Source organism: Astatotilapia calliptera, chromosome 1 (assembly GCF_900246225.1).
Source record: "Astatotilapia calliptera chromosome 1, fAstCal1.2, whole genome shotgun sequence".
NCBI classification, from domain to species: domain Eukaryota; kingdom Metazoa; phylum Chordata; class Actinopteri; order Cichliformes; family Cichlidae; genus Astatotilapia; species Astatotilapia calliptera.
Window position 1 is genome coordinate 19,268,330 of NC_039302.1, and position 22,814 is coordinate 19,291,143.

The 22,814-nt window shown below is 39.4% G+C and overlaps 1 protein-coding gene across 7 annotated transcripts in view; it reads right to left on the minus strand.

Annotated features, from left to right (window-relative positions):
• mical2a (microtubule associated monooxygenase, calponin and LIM domain containing 2a) overlaps positions 1 to 22,814 on the minus strand; it is a 59,320-nt gene that overhangs the window by 7,036 nt on the left and 29,470 nt on the right. Inside the window, exons 14-24 of one of the 7 annotated variants that reach the window (XM_026168045.1) lie at positions 22,336 to 22,439; positions 22,148 to 22,213; positions 21,929 to 22,063; positions 21,490 to 21,594; positions 20,027 to 20,281; positions 18,419 to 18,526; positions 17,302 to 17,482; positions 17,125 to 17,210; positions 16,957 to 17,047; positions 15,059 to 15,119; positions 12,398 to 14,549 (exon numbers count right to left, since the gene is read on the minus strand). In XM_026168045.1, the coding sequence (XP_026023830.1) occupies positions 15,061 to 15,119; positions 16,957 to 17,047; positions 17,125 to 17,210; positions 17,302 to 17,482; positions 18,419 to 18,526; positions 20,027 to 20,281; positions 21,490 to 21,594; positions 21,929 to 22,063; positions 22,148 to 22,213; positions 22,336 to 22,439 (1,190 nt within the window). In that variant the 3' untranslated portion in view covers positions 12,398 to 14,549; positions 15,059 to 15,060. Of the gene's footprint in view, positions 1 to 12,397; positions 15,120 to 15,193; positions 17,048 to 17,124; positions 17,211 to 17,301; positions 17,483 to 18,418; positions 18,527 to 20,026; positions 20,282 to 21,489; positions 21,595 to 21,928; positions 22,064 to 22,147; positions 22,214 to 22,335; positions 22,440 to 22,814 lie in introns of those variants that run through there. The other 6 variants (XM_026168053.1, XM_026168036.1, XM_026168029.1 and 3 more) reach the window with 6 other exon arrangements.

The window sequence follows — 22,814 nt, forward strand, 5'->3', positions numbered from 1 at the left end:
ATCCCCCAGGACAAGAGAGCAGCACAAAGTAGCTTTTTTCAAAAAACAAAAATATTTGAGTGAAAATCCCTTGCAGTCAATGACTGAACCCATGAGCATCCCCATATGTTGTGCTTCCTCCTTTACAATGCTCTGCCAGACCTTTACTGCAGCCGCCTTCATTTGCTTGCTCGATTGTGGGTTTCTCTGCATTTCGTTTTGTATTTAATAACTGAAAAGTTGCTCTATTGGGTTGAAACTGGGAGGCTAACCGGGCCATTGAAGAATATCCCAGTCAATCAGACAATATTTTTTACAGTCAGAGTAAAAATATTGTAAAGACACATCAGACCACATCAGTGTTTTTAGTTCTCATCGTAAAGTGCACAACAACATCACATGATATCAAACATTTCACCAGACAGTTCCTCCAATTGCTGTAGTCACATATAACATACAGCACGTCTATGCTTTTTTACTTCCTGTTTTGCTCTCTCGAACGCGTCACATCTGCAAATTCTGCTCATACAGTCATCACAAACTGTTTTTGTCCCATCATTCAGTCCCATCAAAGTTTAAAGACCAAAGGCTATTTTCAGCTGTCTGACTTTGATCCACAACTAAGAGAATGAGCCAAATGATTTGGCTTCTTAACACTTCTTTCCAGTATGTATGTCTTACAATAAATTACTTTTTTACTGTTTCTTTTAAAGCCTTATGTAGTCTCCTAGCTACATCTCTGATGTCTTGGTACAGTATGTGCCAGTACATACTGTGAGATCCTCAGGCAGATGTCTTTTGTCTGTTCCAGGGTCGCAGCTGCAAACCCCCCTTGGCTCTGGAACAATCTGCCAGATCGGTGAGTCAGTATCATCTTTTAAGTCTGATTTTAAAACATACTTTTATTTATGAAAGAACCTCCTGCTTTTACTTAAGCTTTCTTTATTTTCTTTAGGAATTTCTGTAACTTTTCTTATCAAATCATTTTTTGTGTACTTATAACGTTTGACATTTTTGAATTTTTTATTATGTTGAAAAACTGTGAGTTTTTTGCCCTTAATAAAGATCATTTACTGATCATACGGTGTAAAAGCAGCAGATTTAACTCGCTTTTACTGCAGCTGCTGCACCTGCTGTGATAGGATTTCATAAACATTCATCAATAACAGAATCAAATATTTAGTTGTTTCTACACAAGCCATGAATCTAAATCATCCTCATATGCAAACATACCATACATACATACAAGTGCATAGTATGCAGAGGCCTAACAGATTGTGAAGGAGAGTGATAGCGAAATGTGTCACTCGTTGGAATTAAGTTGTCACAAAATCCTCACTAATGCAGTTCCAACTCAGATATGCCAGCGCAGCTGTTTGGGTGTTTTTATCACTATTAAACAGTGTGAGTACCTGCTTGTAGCCTACAAAGCTCTTTATCTTTGTGGCAGCTCATTTCAAAGGCCCTGCCAGCAGGACACAGACATTAAAGACAGATTGTTGCATAACCAATGTTTAAAATGTGATTATGACCAGATGTGCACTCAGATTGTATCTGAGGCGGAGGATTTTGTGATATCGCACAGATGCATGTTTTTAGAGCAAAGCTTTATGTCCTGCCTCTCGAAAACAATCAGTTCGTGCATTGTTAAATTTCTGCCATCTGGCAAAAAAAATGAATAAATAAATAAATGTTGGGGTTTGAATGAATTATCCAAATGTATATATATATATACACATATCTGTTGAAATTATGCTTGTTTGTTTGTAATGTAGGAAAATTGTTTTAAAAGGTACAACAACACAAAATCGTAATAGTAATTTGGATGCATTTTCAAAAAATACTAAACACAAATATGCATGTCCAAACACAGAAAGCTGTGCTGTGATTTAAAAGGTCTGATAGTGGCAGAGAACACAGGAGAATAGGATTTTATAAATTCTCTTGTTCTGGAGGCCTAGCACAAATCAATAACAAACGCGTCATACAAGTTCACAAACCTAAAAGACACAAACTACTCATGGTCAGTGTCAGCGTTACCAAACGTGTCTTTTTTAGGGTGTTTTTCTTAACTGCTGCCAGAACTGCTGTTGTAGCGCATAAAGGACAGACAGGACTATGGTCTTAGTATGTGGAGAGAGGCTTATTTGATATGAATACTGTGGTATATAAAGGCAGATACAGGAGTGTAATTACATCTAATGGCTGGAAATGCTCCTGTTCAAGACATCTTGGCGTGTAATGCCTGATTATGGGTGATCATTTTCTGCTTTTTGGAGAAAAAGCACAGCATCTAGGACCTGGGCTTTTTTGATGATAGTGGTTCAGAACAATGGGCTATTGAAATGTATTGTTACTATCCCAGCTTAAATGTCAGAGGATAAGGTTGGAAAGAAACTCCAAGGCACGATTTATACTAGCGTCTTCAAACAAAAGTAAGAGCAGCTGATATGATGCTGTGACCTGGAACTACCGTTGAGTAGCATTTTATCATGGACTCAACCATATACATACTCTGGCTACAAACTCAGGAGTTTCACCTGCAAAGAAATGATTTATTCCCCCTCATCTACTGTCCACATATGACATGAAATGCTAATGATATTTTAAAGGAGAACTGCCACACAAAAAATATCCCTTCAGTGGTTAAAAGTAGGATACACTAAAACAGAAAAAAGCCAGGGTTTATTGAACTCTCCATCCATTTTCATCCGCTTATCCAATTCAGGTGCCCATCCCAGCTATAGGACGAGAGGATAGGACGCAGCAAGGCTAACATAGAGAGAAAGACAACCTTTTATACTCACATTCACACCAATGCCATAACATGTTCTGTCATAAGTGTGACAGAACATGCTGCAAGTAGACAGCATACATAAGTTTATAACATTGTAGCTAGAGATAAACATGGCCCTTTGCAACAGCAAGGATCTTGGACCATATATATATATATGTGTGTGTGTGTGTGTGCGTGCGTGCGTGCGTGCGTGCGTGCGTGTGTGTGTGTGTGTGTGTGTATATATGTGTATATCTTTAAAGAGGAGTAAAGGTGCCCAGGTTCAGTGACTGCAAAACAAGCCCCCATCATCACCCCTCCACCTCCATACATGACAGCTGTTGTGAGGTGTTTGTGCTCATATGCTGTGTTTGATTTATGGAACTGTATATTATTTTGGTCTCATCTACCTAAGAGACATTATTTAGTCAGATGCAACCCTTGCAAACAATGTTCCTGTAACAGCTGCCATAGGGCGAGGATGATAGTAATAATAATTATAATTATTTAGCTCAAACTAGAAGTGTATAGAGTTGTCAGTAGACCACCCTCACTACAAAGAGGGCATGTGAAGGTACTCTGTGTGATAAATGAATACATTTGTGGCTATGTGGCTAAAAAGATTATTCAATTAAAGTCAAGGAGAAATGTAACTATTTGTACAAGTCTCTCTTTGTAAGACTATGAAGTCATGCAAAACAGAAACCTAATGACAGACAGCTATCACTGAGGACCTGCTGAACCAGCTGCTGAGGTTCATGCTGCTGGTTTACGGTCAGTGTTTTTAATAATGAAGAGCAATCTCTCCATAAAGCTGTTCAGGACAAAAAAATTGTTTCTGCTTGTGAGTTTATATTGTTGCGTATAGTTCAAAGTTCGACTGAGGACAAACCTGTTCTTCTAACACTGTACACATCAGTAAAGCTAATGGTCTTCTTTTATGTTTTTCATCATAGTCGACTGCATTTGATGAATTGTACATCAACTTATGAGCCATGCAGGAACACAGAAGAGAGAGGAGAGATTAAATAAATAATGGCATTTTGATCAGCCCGCCAGAAAGGCCAGACGTGAACAAAGAGGTTTGGAGAGCTAGATTTAAAAATTTGTGTCAGGGCTGATGGATATGTGGTCATCTTCTGCTTCCACAGTAGAGGAAGAGGCATGCTTATGCAGCCAAAGCCCACATAGTCCAGCACCAAGCCAGCACCTCCTTGCTGTATTGCGCTAATCTGATTTGCTTTTAACACTGAAATTTGCCTTGAATAATTAAGGAAACTAAAATCTCATTCATACAGGAAAAGCTAAGCTTTGTGTGTTCTTTTAATCATTCAAGTGATGGAGAGCAGATGGTATACATCAAGTGTGAGGACTTTCCGTGCAGCACTTTCATTTATCTATTTATCTATCTACCTACCTACCTACCTACCTACCTACCTACCTACCTACCTACCTACCTACCTACCTACCTAACTACCTACAAACTGAAGCAAAAATCACATCCAGCTGCATATTTCGCATTAAAGGACAAGCTGCAGAGGCTCAATTTGAGCAGGTTGATGGATTTTTTTTGGTTCAAATAAAGGCAAAAAATTTTGAAGGATTTTGTTTTGCTGAAGGCTGTTTTGAAAATGCAGTCCCGGATGTTTGTGTTATGCTTCGATCACCAGTTAAATTCGGAAGAGGCACCATACGATTTGTTCAAGGATATGCCTCAGCCTTTTGTTTTGTTTTTTGTTAAAACATTCAGTTAATAAAGTGTACACTGCTTATTTTTGAACTGATGCGAAGACATTTTAAAGAAAGAAAGAAAAAAGGAAGTCCAGTTCTTGGCTGCAAAGCAGATTATTGGGTGAATTTAAAAAATGTAAAAAGAGAGAAATTATTAATTATGTGCATCATAGTTTTCTTTTAACTATTTTTTTACCACCAATTAATTGAATTTTTCCCTTTCATTCCTTAACATTCCTGCTTCTTTGTAGTTCTGTAATTAAATGAATTAATTTCACAATTTGCAGATAAAGTTTTGATGCATTTGGCTCTATATATTCTGAGGCTTGGCAAATGGCAAATACCCTTTCACTACGTTTTCCTCCTTACAGTTTATTGATGAACTGTAAATTATTTTGCATAATTTGATGAAACTGAATTTCAGAATTGCAGACTATGAAGTAGGAAAAATGAAATCCTATATTCCAGGTTTATTAAATAACTGATCCAGAAACAGTCTGAATAATTTTAACATTGAACAGATTGAAGATCACATGTCCCTAAAAAAAAGGAAAGAACTATGCAGCATGTAGTTTTTCAAGATACGTGAGTATTAAGTGCAGCGCTCCAACTCCAGTTAGGGAAATGCTTCTTTTTCCAAAATTGATACAAAAGCTGTTCAAGCCTGGTTTCTGGTCTGTGATGACTGGCTCAACACCACCTACAGTATATAAACTCAGCTTTGGCCTGTAGATTATAAATTATAGATGAGATTGAAAACAGAGTTTGGATTTTGGATTTTATTTAAACTCTTCTAGCAATACGAGATAGGACATTGCAAGTTTCCCACTCACTGAGCAGTAATATGTGTATACCATGTGACTTTGTCCTGCCATGTGATTGTGATTTAAGACATTATGTTTTTCTAAAGGGCATTTCCTATTGGCTTTTATGTGTCTCATCAAACAGGCAGAAGCAGGATACAGACACAGAGGAGCCTCTTTGAACGGCAGCATCGCCGCGCTTAAGACAACAAGCACTGCCTTAAATGCATCTCTCAGTGTCCTGTTATTTTCTGTGGGAAAGTCAGACTGGACCCAAGATGCTGCTTATCTGAGGTTTCAAATTTATTGGATTAGTCTGTTTTCTTACATATGACAATATGTAAGCCATAGCTTTTAGTTCTTTTGTTGCGCTGTAGCTGTTTGAATCCTTTTTTTCTGTGATGACAGCAGCTTCTTATCAATTTTCAATTTTTTACTTCGAATTCCTTCTCAATAACTATATTAAAAATGTTGAAAGTATGGGGAAATCTTCTAAAATGACAGCTGTTTGCTCCACTTCGTGTTGTAGAGGTGGATTTTCTTCTCAGAGGAAATGTAAATGTTCAGATAGTTTATTTACTCTGGCAGCCTGGCGTATATCTCCTCCGTCTGGTGAATTGCGTTTGACTGTTTAAAAGGATGATTTGCGTGAAAGGGCTAAAATAATGGCATTATATTTTTAGATTCATCTCGTCCCGGCTTTGCTGTTTTTTTTCATCAACTTTCACAGCTTCTGTAATTTCAGTGCAATTTCAGGCTCTGATTGCTCTGTTGCTTGAATGCTAATCATTGCTAGTGTATAACTTCATTTCTTTTTGGCTCTTTATGCATTTAAGGAAATGTCATTTAATAAAGAAAATGAAAAAGTTCAAAGAGGTTTGTAAACAGATTGCACTCCTCAGAGATGCGCACACAACAACGACGCGGGGACGTCTGCTTCTGCAGGACCGTGCTTTACAAAACAACTCTTCAGAGCGCTGCACCCCAGCTGCCTATTTGATTTGATTTTTTTTTTTTCATGAAAAAAAATGTTCTGTGCCTTTATGAGGACATCTTGGCTGACATTTGTCTGAGCGTAGGCTTTTTTTAAAAACATTTTATCAAAAGTTTCTTTCAAATTTAATTGAAATATTTAGTAAATATGAGTTGTTAATACACCTTGACTCCTCAGAGCTGTTTTTGATGTTATAACAATCACATAAAAATAATTAAATTGAGCTCTCTCAAACAACTCCCTTGGAGCTTCAGCAAGTAATCACATACTGAACATATTTCTGCTAATGACAAAACCCACTGAAGCTTATTATGTGACCTTAGTACCTGCGCTATTGTCCGTGTCCTGTATTCAAGTATTTTGTGTGGCTAAAAGTGTGTGTGTCTGCGTGTGCGTGTGTGTGTGTGTGTGTGTGTGTGTGTGTATTCTGTGCTCACAGTACTTATGGCTGCAGTATTTATATTTGTGTCCGCTAGGGGGCAGCAAAAATGACACACACTTATTGAGCAGCACTCAACTCCTTTAAGGTCTTTCACTCTGATCCTTATGAGCAAAATTATAATTTTACTCTTTTACTTTTTAAATGTTTTTGCTTTATTTGAATGTGTTTATTGCCTAATAGACTTCCGAGAGATCTATCTGATTTTTTTATCTCCTACATTTGACATTTGAAATCACTTTTTTTCATAATTAATTTGTTTCATTGTTTAGAATTCGCTTTAGAATTAAAAACTGTTTTTTTGTATCACATTTCCACACAAAAACACAAGATAAACATTTTTCTATGGCCCTCAGATTTTTGTTAAAATGAAATGTGCAAAGAGTTTTAATTTAAACATGAGAAAAGTGTGTCAAACCTAAAATAACCAACAAGTTTCAAGAAGTTTATCTTCTTCCCTTACCTCAAGTCTAAATATGAAAGTTGACCTGACATGCAAACAGAATTTTATGACATTTCAATGATCTTGTTGGCATTTTTTTTAAGTGTAATATGTTTTTATTTTCAACGAGGGAGAAAAACAACATATAACTGTAAGATGTTCCTGCTAGGTAGACCTGGGCAAATCAGAAAGGATCAGAAAGTGACCTAATTTATATGGCAGTAAAACGTCCAAAGAAAAATACAAAAGAGTTAGTGAAATATAAAAATAAAAATAAAATATGTAAGGAACGCATGAAAACCGGAGAGCAAAGCAGGGGAGCAAAATAAATATGAATGAAGGACAAATACTAAATACAAAAACAAGAAAGACATTACATGATCCAGAGGAACTGCGTGGACTGAAGAGGTGGGAATAATAAAGCCAAGATAGAAACCAACAATAACACAAAAAAGAAACGAATCACAGAAATAATAGTCAACAAGAAGTCAAAATGTGCAGAAAAAAATTCAAAGAACTTGAATTTTCACTAATATAAACCAAACCACCAGACTGCAAACCACAAAATCATAGCAAATTCCAGAGATCACGATTCTTCTAATCTGTATAATTGAATGTGTTTGTGTAAAAAAAAAAAAAATCACATTGCACACACTTTATTACTCCAGTGGGCCATTCTGACCCATAGCTATGGGGCTGATTACTGATAATAAGACCTATTCAGTGGACCAATAACATTCAGTGCGAGCTCCAATCGAAGTATTTTCACATTCCTTTACAACATTTTCACTCTTTAAAATTCAAGCTCACATAAAGCTCTTATTTTTTGTCTATGCGGAATCGCTCAGCTCTTTTTTTGAAAGCAGGGGTTTAAAGTGCTTACAAAATCTATGAATATTCAAATAAAAGTATGTTAATTCAACATGTTTTATACAAAGAAAAAAATGTCATCTTTAAAATGGGATTAAATACTATTATTATAAAGTTATTCATAAATGATAATGTCACGGTGCCTCTCAAATGTTCAGTATCCATCAAATTAAAGATTCTCTGACTGTCAATGAAGCCTCTACAAAGCAAAAGTTCCCCATTTTTTCCTGTGCAACAACACACTGACCTTCTCTGTCCTAAAATCAATTTACTCTAAATTACTTTTCTGTTCCTGTGTAATGGCTCGTGTCCATCTACTGTTGTGGCTTATACCTAAGTAATTGCTAAGTAGTTGTGAACGTAGTCTTTGCCCTTTATCTTTTAGTGAAGCAACATTTAGAAGAATAAAATTCCACATAGTGATATGTAAAAAGAAAGCTTTCAAGGGATGCAAGTATGACCTTACTATTTCCATAGGAATAAAGAGGCTAAGTGATAACTAAATGCACTTGATTAATTGATCCTCAGTAAGTGTGACCGTCTGTATAAAAGCAGATGTTTTGGCAGTTTGCTGGTCTGGAGAATTCAACATGTCTGTGAAGCACAATGGCACAATGTTCCCAGGAGTGGACGTCTTAGCGAATTCAACGCAAGGTCAACGTTCAATTTCAGAACTGAGAGAAACTGCAAAAAAAAAAAAAAAAAAAAACCCCAAGAGCTACATCTCAGGTCTCAATTAGTCTGAAAAATGTGGGACAAACAAGACAAAAGTGGAAATGTTTGGCCATGATGCACTGCACCAAACACAATGTATCAGCACAACCTCATACCAACTTTCAATGTTCTGGGTTTGGACACCTTGCAGTTGACAATGAACTTCTCTGTATACCAGAGTATTTTAGAGTCAAATGTGAGCTGTCTGTCTGACAGATGCCAAAACTGAGTCAAATGATCCAGAGCAGAGCAGCGTGTTGCAATGACCCAGCCAAAGTCCAGACCTCAATGGGATTGAAATGCTGCAGTGGGAGAGCTGTGTATGAATAAATGTGTTTAAATCTCATAGAACTGAAGCTACGTTATAAAGAAGAGTGAGCCTGAATTCCTCCACTGATAAAATCACACAGAAAAGGATTGCTTCCAGTTTTTGCTGCTAAAGGTGGTTCTACAAGCTACTGAATCGTGCAGAGTACTTAGTTTTTCACAGGGCTTCAAACATATCTATGAAAAGCTGTTTTTAAGATTGCATACATCGCTTGTCCATCGCCCACGTCTTACACACCACTCTCAGCCACGTGGACAAGAAACAGGGTAACTATGTGCGAATGCTGTTTGTTGATTACAGTTCAGCGTTTAACACAATAGTGCCCTGCAGACTGTTCACAAAGCTGAGGGATCTGGGACTTAACAGCCGTCTGTGTGCATGGGTGTTGGACTTCCTCACTGGCAGAACTCAGGTGGTGAGGGTGGGCAGGTGCTTCTCCAACAGCATCACCATCAACACAGGAGCCCCTCAGGGATGTGTCCTCTCGCCACTGCTCTACTCCCTCTACACTTCAGACTGTGTGGCCACCCATGGCTCCAACACCATTGTGAAGTTTGCTGACGACACAGTGGTGTTGGGTGCCATCTCCAACAACAATGAGGCGGCCTACATGGATGAAGTGAAGAATCTGGCATCGTGGTGCCAGGACAACCACCTCCAGCTGAACGTCAGCAAGACCAAGGAGCTGGTGGTGGACTTCAGAAGGGGTCAGCACAGAGACTACAAGCCCATTATCATCAATGGAGCTCCAGTGGAGAGGGTGCAGTCCTTCAAGTATCTTGGTGTCCACATCTCCTCAGACCTGACATGGACTGCCCACATTCAGGTCCAGACCAAAAAGGCTAGGCAGCGCCTGTATCACCTACGACAACTGAGGAAGTTCAGGGTCTCTCCAAAGATCCTCAGGATTTTCTATACAGGCGCTGTGGAGAGCATCCTCACACAGAACATGACATCGTGGTTCGGGAACAGCTGTGTGAAGGACCAAAAAGCTCTCCAGAGAGTGATCCGTACAGCAGAACGCTGCTGCAGGATTGCTCTCCCCCCGCTTCAGGACACCTACACCAGGAGATGCCGGACTAGAGCAGCGCAGATACTGAAGGACCCGTCCCATCCTGGCAACAAACTGTTCCAACTTCTGCAATCTGGTAGAAGGTTCCGCATCTTCCGGGCAAGGACAGAGAGACTCAAGAGGAGCTTCTATCCCCAAGCCATCCGTGCCCTAAACACACACACCCGCCCTCTCACATCATCTATAATTGACTGAGACAGGACTCTTCCAGACACTAAACCAAGGCACAATGTACATTTCAATTCCTTTAATTTTAAATATGTTTATATTGTCTATCCTGTAAAATAGTCAGATGTCTATTCATATTAATGTACAGAATTCACCTGCTTGCTGCTACTACTGCACATTCACCCAATGTATATACTACATATATATATATACGATTCTGCCCCCTCTCCCCTCTCTCCTCCACGGTCTCACTGAACTCTGTCACACACACACACACACACACACTCTGACTCACTCACTGGCCTGCACCAGTTACCAGTCACTTTGTGGAGCATTGGACTGCCATTACCTCATAAGACTCTGTTGTTACACTATCTCTTACCGTACATTACTAAATCTCCATTTGCACTATTTGCCTATTTGCACTACTCTGCCTGGTTTACACCCAATGTCATTTACCCATTATATTGTATATTGTATAGCTTTCTTGTTATATGTAAAATTGTATTGTATTTATTTAAATTTTTACTTTTTAATTATTTTACCTGCATTTTTTAATCACTCTTATATTTAAATGTTCATTTGCTATTTTATCTAGGGATTGAGAGTAACGTAGTTTCTATTCTCTGTATGTCCTGTACATGTGGCAGAATTGACAATAAAGTTGACTTTGACTTTGATAAAACAAAAAAACACCCAGCACGCCCCTGCGGGCGGTTTATCCTTCAAGCTCGGGTCCTCTACCAGAGGCCTGGGAGCTTGAGGGTCCTGCGCAGTATCTTAGCTGTTCCCAGGACTGCGCTCTTCTGGACAGAGATCTCCGATGTTATTCCCGGGATCTGCTGGAGCCACTCGCCTAGCTTGGGAGTCACCGCACCTAGTGCTCCGATTACCACGGGGACCACCGTTACCTTCACCCTCCACATCCTCTCGAGCTCTTCTCTGAGCCCTTGGTATTTCTCCAGCTTCTCGTGTTCCTTCTTCCTGATATTGCTGTCATTCGGAACCGCTACATCGATCACTACGCCTGTCTTCTTCTGTTTGTCTACCACCACTATGTCCGGTTGGTTAGCCACCACCATTTTGTCCGTCTGTATCTGGAAGTCCCACAGGATCTTAGCTCGGTCATTCTCCACCACCCTTGGGGGCATCTCCCATTTTGACCTCGGGACTTCCAGGTTATACTCGGCACAGATGTTCCTGTACACTATGCCGGCCACTTGGTTATGGCGTTCCATGTATGCCTTGCCTGCTAGCATCTTGCACCCTGCTGTTATGTGCTGGATTGTCTCTGGGGCATCTTTACACAGCCTGCACCTGGGGTCTTGCCTGGTGTGATAGACCCCAGCCTCTATGGATCTTGTGCTCAGAGCTTGTTCTTGTGCTGCCATGATTAGTGCCTCTGTGCTGTCTTTCAGTCCAGCTTTGTCCAGCCACTGGTAGGATTTCTGGATATCAGCCACCTCCTCTATCTGCCGGTGGTACATACCGTGCAGGGGCCTGTCGTTCCATGATGGTTCCTCGTCTATATATATATATATGTATATATATATATGTATGTATGTATGTATGTATATATATATATATATATATATATATATATATATATATATATATATATATATATATATGTATGTATGTATGTATGTATGTATGTATGTATGTATGTATGTATATATATATATATATATATATATATATAAAATGTTCTTCCTCTACACCCCCCCCAATTTTTTGCACATGTCGAGGAGCGTGTCAGGCTACATTTCACTGTGTGTTATACTTGTATAACTATGCATGTGACAGATAAAGAACCCTGAACCTTGATCCTTGTTCTTTTTAAAGTGAACATTTTTTGGCTTCACTGCTGTGTATTTTTTAAATGACACGGTCTTCATCTGAAAAGATGAACACACTTTTTAAAGCCAAGGACTTTTTAGTTCACTTATCTACTTTTTGCAAGCATCTTTTTTTCATTTTTCGCTGAGCAGTCAATGGCAGCTTAACCTCTGAGACCTACAGTTTTCAGAGGCATGAGAGAGCACTTTGCTTTTGAGATTGATTAATGAAGAGACAGAATGTATTGTGTACATCAAAAACCAGATGTAATTCAAGTTATTCAAGAAAGGCAGAGGTTAGTACAAAAAAAAAATTCTACATTTCTGAGAATATTCATGAATATTCACTGAAATGCAACAGGCTTCTTTAAAGGTGACATGCTATGCTCATTTCCAGCACCCTCCTTTGAATTATGTCTACCAGTGGTTCTTTGCAAACACGATTCACAGTTCATTATGTGTTTTACACTGGATCTTGGCTGCCCATTGCAAACAGAAGGTGTGAACAGCAGGTGGCTGAGGCTGCTGTGCTCACAGACAGAGATGAGTTAATAAACATATTTATGATATTAGATACAGAGGCAGTGGTGGACTTGTTTAATATGAGCATTGTGTGAGTGCTCAGAAGCTATATGACAAAAAATAAGGAACGGTGTAATAGGTCAGACTTAATTTTGCCATGTATATATATATTTATAGCAGCTTTAATTGCTTTATTTTTAGTTTGTTTAATGTTCTTTTGTTGGACTGAAAAGATAATGCCTGATATTAGAAGTCGTGCTGTCAGAATCACTCTGGCCCATTATGACATGGATACAGGATGTCTGGCACCAGGATGTAGCACATTCATGTCCTGTGGGTTGTAGAATGGCTCCTCTTTGGATCCTGCTTGCTCTTGTGCATCCTGCAGCACAGTCTGATTAGTATTTGGGAAATTTGGAGGCACTACGTATTTGACTGGCTTGCAACAAAGTTTAGGTGGCTGATGTGAGTCTAGGGACCCAAAGTTTCCCAGCAAAACAAAGTGTACACCATACCGACTGTATGTGACCATCAAGGTAGAAAAACATTCATCATATCAAAAGTTAGCAGTCACTACTGTGTATTTACTCTGCAATAGAACCTGCAATAAAACTTGAAGTCCATTTTTAGTGATGAGTGGATGAGGTGATGGCTTTCTTCTGTGGCGACTTCTTCAAGTCAAAGAAAACAGACTTTTAAAAAGAAATCTGCACATGCCCGGCTGTTCTTTATAGTCTGCAAGTTCAACTGATTCTGAGTAGAGAAAAACTAAGACATATCTAAGAGATCTTTGTACACTTTTATGCATGCATGAAAAAGCTGGGAACAAGAAAGAAAAATAGCATTAATTTAACAGCCGTTTTTTCAGCGTATAGTGTTGTGTTTGTCATATCGGCACTAATAAATCAAAGAAAAGAAGTCTGCTTCTAAATCTCATGAACTGAACAAGAGAATCTCTCTTTAACAGGCATTACCGTGTACTGACAATAATAAGAAAATGTGCCTCATCCATCATTATCATCCTAAAACAAGCTTTTAGAGGCCGACCAGCAAAGAGACATGTAAAGGGAAAGATATCACTTATTGAGAAAATTTGTTAGTTTGTTGCCTGAGACTTAAGGTGTAGACCTCAAAGGGATTTAAAAAAAATTCTTATTCTTTACTAAACACACAAACCAAAATTACTGATGAGACTAATATGCATGACTCTGGCTCATCCACCATGGTGGATTAGAACGTCAGTTGCTTATCTGTGCCTATACCACAGTAGGACTAGGAGTAAGGGATATGATTATTATTAGTTAAATGAACAACATTTCTCTCAAACGTTAAATACGTTGGTTTGAAAACAGATCGTAGTTCTTTGCCCCTGTTGTCAGATCATCATGGAAAGGCTTCGAGAATAATGCCTTTATTACCAGTCTGATGTGATGCCATCTGGAGCTGGAGGTTTTTGAAGCCTCACCTTCCGGCCGCCACTGCCAAATTTTAGGTGTAGCTCTCATGGACTCATTCTACAGTAACTGCATAAACACATGAGTCAGCTGTGTGCTTTTCCCTTTCTTCCACAGAGGAGGAATCACGGTCACAGTTTGGATGCTTGTGTTGCTTGCACTTCAGGTATGTCGCGCAAGTGGTGGATAACGTAGCATTGAGCTGCCCATCTCCAGCGGAGACGGGAAGAACAGGCTGAAGAGGTCTTCCCAGAGTACTTCTCTTTAAATCCTCACTCACATTTTTTTTTTTTTTAAATCAAATACATCTTTTGATTTAATTGATACTCATTCAAGTGACAACTCTTGCCGGTCTGGAGCTGGAAGGGATATTTTTCACACTCCCCAACTCCTGTAAGGAGACGCTGATGGAAGCTCGCCTTTAAAATACAACATCAGCTCAATGAAACATAATTCCAAAAAAAGGGTGCACTGTTAAATGTTGACTTTAGAAACATTTAATCTCACCTCAAGGTTCAATATGTACAGAAGCTATTCTGGAGCAACAAAAGCAACACTTTTTCCCCTCATGTTTAGATTAAATTTGAGTTGGAAATGTTACTCTTCACCTTGAAAGCAGGAGTTTATTTGAACGACTAAGGTATCCATGAGAAGAAGAAGAAAACACTCCAAAAAAGACTAAGACCTTGTGGTGAGATCGGAATAAAAAAAAAGTTACATGAACTTATTTGCTCTTTGCTTCTTTGCAGAGGTCTCAAACCATGCTGAATTAGTACTAGTTCATTCCCAAAACTGTTGATTAGTCCTGACCTTAGCTTAGCTTAAACTTAGTGTCACTTCAAAGAAAATATTATTTCAGCACTAAAACCGCTGATATGTGATATCAGCATCTACAGCCTCACATTGATGCAACCATGCAGGTGATCACCTTTAAAAAGTCATTTCTCCTAACCACCCGATTGTCTCACAGGCTTCATAAAAGGCGTCCGCTGAATGAGAGGAAAAGAGAAGCACGAACTGATAAAAAAAAATGACAACATGAAGGCAAATAAACACAGCACAGTGCACAAAGATAGAAAATGTTTATGAAAACGATGCACAATACTGACATTCAGAGTTAATGCTGGCACCGTTGTGCATGTTACAGTTTGCTCGACCGTCAACTTGCTAAACAGAAGCAAGTCCAGTTAGTTTGCTTGAAAACTGTTCTTTGGTATTAAAAAACAAAACAAAACATGTTTTCCACCTGCACAGCACGGAAAATAAGATCACACGATTCTGTAATTTAACACAAACTATAAGGCAGCAGAGAGCAAAACACAAACATAGTGTCATCAAACGCTCACGATAATGCCAGACGATTTTCAAATCCTTAAAAATTACTCTAAAGTGCTTCACGAGCATCAATAGATTGTCTAAATAGGAAGCAACTATGTGGCTTCTAGTCAGAGAGGTTTACAGTTGATTGTCCGACATCGTGCTTTCAGATTACAGCAAGAGCGGCAAGCACATTCAAACGCATCACAGCGTGCTCACCGCTTCTATTGTCTACAGCAAAACGGAAAATCTCTCCGTTCCGGTGGAGCCACCCTGTGCTGCTGACCCTGTGTTTCCTGTTTTTCCTCAGTTAGACCACATATTAACCTGTTCGGTTATTTTAAATTTAATTGCGGCTATAATTTTACCACATTTCTATATATTTTGTTCTGAGTGAACAGCAGATGGCAGCAAAGTTGAACTAAATATCTAAAAGTATTTAGGACAGTCCATAGTGTCAAATATCCTTTGGTGTTATCCAAAAAAATAATAAAAAAATAGTTGTTGAGAGTAAACAGAGAGTTTGTTTTATAAAGTGATAGTAAAAAAACCTGCTTACATGACTGTTAAAAGACATGCCTGCATACATATTAAAATGTCTTTAGTACATATGCATAGTCAAATGAAAGCCTGCCTTGCAGTCACTGTTAATATGAGAACAGGCTTTTGTCAAATGTGACAAATGTGTCTGCTGCTACATTGATATGGCAGTTCTCAAAGTTAAAGTGCATCAAGTTAGTCAGTCATAATCCCAGTTAACTGCAGGGCCAGTTTCACGAGTAAGTTTGTAAAAAGTTAGCCTAATAGGCTCCAATGTTCTGATCATGGCTTGTTTGATTTACTTGCCTATTTACTCTTTAACCTATGTGTCCAATATATTATAACAGTTCACTCATCAAACCCACTGCAAAATTATTTGGTGCAGTTTTCCTTGCTTGACAAACTACCCCAAAGTAAACTACTAAAAGTAAACCAAAATTCTTTTTGCATAAGTAGCCTACAGTGTGTCTTCTTTGGCTAGTGCACACCCAGCACACCCACACATCTAACATCTACCTACAGTGTCATCATAAAAAGTAAGTAAACATCAGGAAGGTGCTTGTGCACATGTACAAAATGATAACAGGTTGAGGACGCTGCAACTAATGAACTCCTCGGCCTCTGGTTTAATGTTGAGGGTTAAATTTTTGCAGCTGAAAGTCTAGATTATCCTCTGCCTGATATGTTCCTGCAGCCAAAGCAGTAAAGGCTCTAAAGAGCTCGGCCCATCAGGCACAGCCTCTGTGTACATCTGCAGCAGTACTTCTTGTAAAACAAACAGCAGTGGCAAGCTCATGCTCAGTAGCTCATACAGCAACGTGTAGTCCTGTGCGTTGTCTCTCAGGTGGCCGGCAAAGGCCCGTGCCGCATGACACGCGCGCTGGGACAGATACCGGGGGGCGTTGCACACAGCACGAGTCACACTCAGAGGCCAGCTCAGCTGTTTCCTCATGAACGAGCTGAAGGTACCTGCTGCGGGTTCACTCTGCAGGTCTGCCGGACTGCTGGAGGGGGTGATATCTTCATCAGTAGGACGCTGCTCCTGAATGCTATCACGATTCTAAGAAGGAGGTGATGGGAGGAGAAGTTAGACACCTTGCATCCATCATTGTCAGAGGAAGGTGGATAAATACGCACAGGTCTCACTGAGGGTAGAGAGAAAGTCCTCCGTATGCTCGTCCCATTGTTCCGCTGATCAAAATGCAGTTTGCAGTAGAGTTTCCCTGTAAGATCAAAGTGAAGGTCAAGATGAGCCATTTCAGTTATTCTGTGCCATGTAGGTAATATGTGGCTACGCCATTTGGAGAAGCATACCCTCTTCAGAGTGGAAAGCATGCGCTCCCTGTCGAAGAACAGAGCTGCAGGTCGAACAGCGGAAACACTCCCTGTGGAAGTAAAGCCCCTCGGTGCAGATCCTCTCCACCATATAAACACGCTTCTGACACGAGTGACACTTGTCACCCGACGGGGGAAACGCCCTTCGTACTGAGCCGCCCTGGGAAAACAGCAAAATCATACAAGTGAATTTTAGATCTGTCACTATAACTGACACACTGAGGCTGAGTCTCAGCTTCCTTTTCAATGATCCTGCCCTTATGTACTTACTTACTCATGTGTACCCACTGGTTGTAATAATTGATGATTATAATTACCTACCAGGAGTTGTTCCTTTATACTCTACTAGTGTAACTCTTGCTATAATATCTGGCTGTTATAACGGCATCCAATTTACATATTTTTCTCTCTGGCCTGCAGCGCTCCTTTTCCACCTCCAGCAGTTTCTTCCCAAGCTACAATGAAATACGTAAATGGATTAATCCTGTACCTTTCAGTAGAAAAGTCGGAAAAGGTAGCGTCAACACACAACAGTGACTGTGCAGATGACCAATTTTAGCTTTTCCGTTGTTTACGTTCCCTTATGCTAATTTGGATTGTAAAGTTGGGGCTGTTCTGACTTTCTAAACTGGACTTCCAACTTCCAACTATAAATGGTGCACACCATATTAACACTACAGGCCAGGAGTAAAACACATAAACTGGATATTTGGGGGGGTTGAAATGGGCTTTTTAAGTTGGAGACAGCTTTTTGGGGAAGGGTGGAGCAGAGAAACCCTAACAGTGAAACCACAAGAGTACACACTTCTGTCCTCTGAGGACTGCCAGTAATTAAAAGCAAAGGGCAGAAACAGCAGTTCAAGCAAAGCTCTCATGCAAAGCACATGACAATAATAGAAATCTGAGGTTAAAGTACTTCTTTTTTTCTATTGAAACAAAGAATAAACACACTAGAAAACTAATGAACGATGGAGAGCACTGCAAACATGCCACAACTGTGTCCTAAAACACGTGCAAATGAGGACACTTTGAGGGGCAGGGAGCACAGAGACACACAGGATAGTGTGGGATCACACATCAAGCTGGAGATATTCACCTTAAGTACATCAGAACCGTTTCCTGGGAACAACCCGCTAAGGTGGATGGCTTTTTCCTTTATACTCTTTGCATGAAACTCTCTAACCTGTTGTGTCTGAGCTTTTTTCTGCAGGATGGCAAAAGAAAAGTCATCAGTTCATCCAACAACCCTTTTTGTGTGCGCAGGCAAAATTAGGCAGACTAATAAATGCTTAATAAGCACTGCGCACGTAAGTGATGACAGACCTTTCTATCGTCTTCTCAACGAGAAGCAGGATTCGACAGCTAAGTGTCTATTGTCAAGAGGAGAACAAAGACGTCGCAGTTTGAAAAGCCGCCCTATTATATTAATTTCACACCTGAGTTGATGTAATTACTCAAACTGTATGGGAACAGAAAACCGGGATAGTCACACAGTCCTGGCAGAGAAATGAGAGACTAGTATATGAGTTCAACCAAAGTCATGAATGAAAAGGACAATTACTCATTTTCAGATTAGACTAAAATAATGATGTAATTTATCTCAACATTAATAACACAGGCGTGGGTAAAATATCTGAAGCCAGCAGCTTAAAGGAACATTTTCACATAGCGGCTGACCTATATTTGAAAATACACATGTCCAAAGCAGTCAGATTGGACATTAAACAGTCTCTAATCAGTCAGTTCCATAGTGTAAAGTCTGTATGATGTCTGAACAAGAGGCGACACTTAAACCAATCAACATGTAAATAAGGAAAACGTCACACAGTTTCTGTGGCTGATTCTCTTGACATTAGTCAGAGTTTATGTGTTGAAATAGCGTCATTGTTTTTACAATCTCAAAATCAGAGGCGCGTCAGTGGACCATTCATGTCAGTCTAGAGGTGGATCCAGGGGGTTAGCTTAGCTTAGCATAAACAGTGGAATGAGGAAAAAACATCTCGTGAATTCATATCCTGTTTATTTATTTATATCGCGCCAATTCACATCAGTCGGCTGGAGAATCTCACATTATTGGAGAAAATCCCAACAATCAAGCAACTCCTCTATGAGCAAGCACTTTGCAACAGTGGGAACAAAAACCTCCCACAGAACAGCTGTAAGTTCTAATATCTTCCTGACTCTTGCCAAGTCAGAAATAAATCAGAGATTGTGTCTGTTGGCAGTCCAACAAAAAAACAAACTAAGTTGCGTGTTTCTACCCCTGCGCTCACTGTTTATGCTAAGCTAAGTTAGCGATCTTCTGACTCCAGTCATGGACAGATTTGAGAGTGGTAATAATTTGATAGCTAGTTAGCAACAGTCTGATAGCTCTAAAAAATAAATAAATATGGATTTCAAAACTTTTGTAAGGGATCATAAAAAAGACTAAATTAAAGGCCAAAAACTTCCAACAACGCTAAATATAGCGTTAAATATGTAAGACTACTCTTGCAAATTTTTGTCAGGCTGGATAATAAAGGGGCTGACTTCACCATCAGACTGCATATTACACGAGCCTAAATGTATAATCAGAAAATGATATATAATCAACATTCACTCCTTGTTGAGAAACGCAACAATCACAGTGATTTAGAAAGAGGACAGAATGAAAAAACAGACAGAAAACAGGAGTTAAAGAAATAAAAGAAGAGGCACTGTTCACCTCAGAGATGTGTTCGTCCACCTCCTTGAGACGATGGAGGACTCTTGTCATGAAATGGACTGCTGACTGACAGGAGGAAGGAGAAACAGGGGGCTCTGCACCCTCCAGCTGAGGCTTCGTCTCAGCATGCGCTAGATCGACATGTCTGAGCTTTACTACAGAAAATGGATGTGGGGGCTGAAGCTGGGGTTTGGGCAGAGTCTTTGGAGGCAGGCGGACTAACTGTTGTGCTGCTTTTCTGATACTGACTCCAAACTGAAAGGGACAATGAACATGTGAGCTCTTATAACTCGTCACTAAGCAAACAAACAACGAATCCTTTGTTTTTGTGTGCATCCACTCAGAGATCAGATACTGTAAAAAGCCATACGGATGGTTTCAACCCATTAACTAAAAATAATCAGCCATTTTAAAGCACAGCACAAGTTTTCACATTGATTTCCTGCCCCCTTGGCAGACATTAGTCATGCTAGCACAGTATGAAAATCAGCCCGCATAGGTAATATATCAATATGGGCCTGTTTGCTTTATGTTTTCCCAGAGTTATGTAACCATCTCGTGGTCATGCATGTGTAAGAAGAACCTGTTTTTAAAGAAGATTTATTTGGGGGATGCTCAAGAATTGGAAAACCAGCCTGACATCTGAGACTGCAAGTCAGCAACCGAAGACTCAACGTGAATGAAAGAATTTATGACATTGCTGACTGTTGCTTTTTGCTGGTTTTCCAACAGCTCAGCTAATGAATGCAATGCTTTGACTTCAGCAGTGGCTGAATAGGACACAATGTTTTTTTTTTTTAATCTCATTGGCTACGACTATTCGCAAACATAATAAGCAGCCATCTTGGAATGTAAGTAAATGTATGTGAAATTCCAAAAAATGTTCAAGTGACTTTAAAATTTTAAGTTTTTCTATCAAAGAGTTCTTGTTTGTCCACAAACTGCTTCATCCTGAGCCTGTTCAGTGACTATCTGTAATACAGGCGTGGATCTTATATTCATATAATGTGTGATTCTGAATATTTAAACATATATCAAATGTGAAAATTAAATAAAGCTTGAATTTAAAGCTAACTGCAAAGTAAGCATTGTTTACTTGATTTAAGTAACAAACAGATGTCTAATTGTGTATTTTAAATTTTGAGATTTCAGTTTTGTGCCAGCTTCACTGAGTGTGCGTGTGCAACATGTGATTGCAGTCAAGCATGAAGGCATTTAGCTGGTTTATGGAGTAAAATTAGGGACCGTGTCAGTCAGACCCAAAGAAAGCAAAACCACAAGTATGGCCTTTTAAAGATCCCCAAAAACCTCTGTTTTGGAAGAATTCTGCTAGAGCCTTATACAATAGTGGCATCTGTTACTAAAATCCACTACATGAAGTACATATATGCTGTAATTTTATAGGTTTTAAACACTTTTTTCAGATGCATTTGGTTTGTCTAATTTGTGCAGTTCTGGACTACCTGTGTCACAGGAGAAGGTTTGGGTGGGACCGGAGGTCTGAGTTTAACGGGCAGACCGTCAGTGAGGTCGAGAGTACGGAGGAATGAGGACTCCTCCAAGTCTGACTGTGATTTTGCAGAGGGTTAGTAAAAAGAACAGAAACAGAAACATATGAGTAGATTAAATACCAGCAGCAAAATCAGACAAGAGAAGATTTTGAGGCACTAGCAAAAAGGAAAGTTTTGTCAGATTAAAACCACAAGCCACTGTGAATCGAGCTCATAACTGGGGAAATTTAAATCATATTTATGATCCATGAAATAAAAAGAAAAATTCTATGGCGATTTTACCATTTCTGGACTGTTGTTTAGATAAATGTAGTGCATACAGTACTTAGTACTCAGGAAATAAAATAAAATCTACATACCATTGCGAGACATATTGGTGTATAGTTTCTACCTGTGTTTTGCGGATGGTGTAGTTCGGTTTATTTTCAAACTTGGCCAACAACTGCGTAGCCATAGAGCGCACTTTATTTTCCTTTGGATCCGGCCTGTCTCGAACTGTGGAGCCATTACTGGCCAAGTTAGTGGCCTAAAGAGAGACAGACAAAACTTACTGCATAAAAAAACCTGCAAAAGGATCAACTATGCACTTGCAAAGTATATGCTAACAAACCTCCTCCAAATAGAACTTCCGCCTTCTTTTGTAAATGGGGTCTGTACCGTCTAGCTTCTTCTCTTCCTAAAAACAAAGAGCAAGGAAAAAAATCGGAATATGTGACAGTCATGATTAATCAATAACAAGTGGGAATAAAGCAAACCGAAGGAACAAACAGAAAAACTTGCACTTCTGCGCAGAGTTACCTTTGGCACCCGTTTCCTGGTCAGTGCAAAATTGAGCACATTATTATTACTTTTGACTTCCTTCGACGGATAATCTTCATTGTTTTCATCCACTCCTCTGGAACCTGCAGAATAACACATGACTGCATTAACAGCTTCACATTTTTCAACCGTGAACAGCCAGTAACGTCACATTATTGTGAAATTCCCTTACAGATCACAGAATATGTAAGAGTGGTTTGGGAGAAAAGAGGACACCCCCTTTCATTTCCCTGAAACAGTGAAGCTGAAGTAAGAAGTTGGGGGTTAAATATTCCAAAAGAGTTAAGGCAGAAATTTTAAAAGCACTTCTGTTGAGACAGACAGCTGTATGCTGTTGAGAATCTCAGACTTGTGCAACCTCGCAGTGCTGGTGCAGATACACATTCCTCTCATACCATTACACTTGATTAACAGGATGGAACAACATGCGAATTTTTTCACAGAAAATCCAAAGAAAT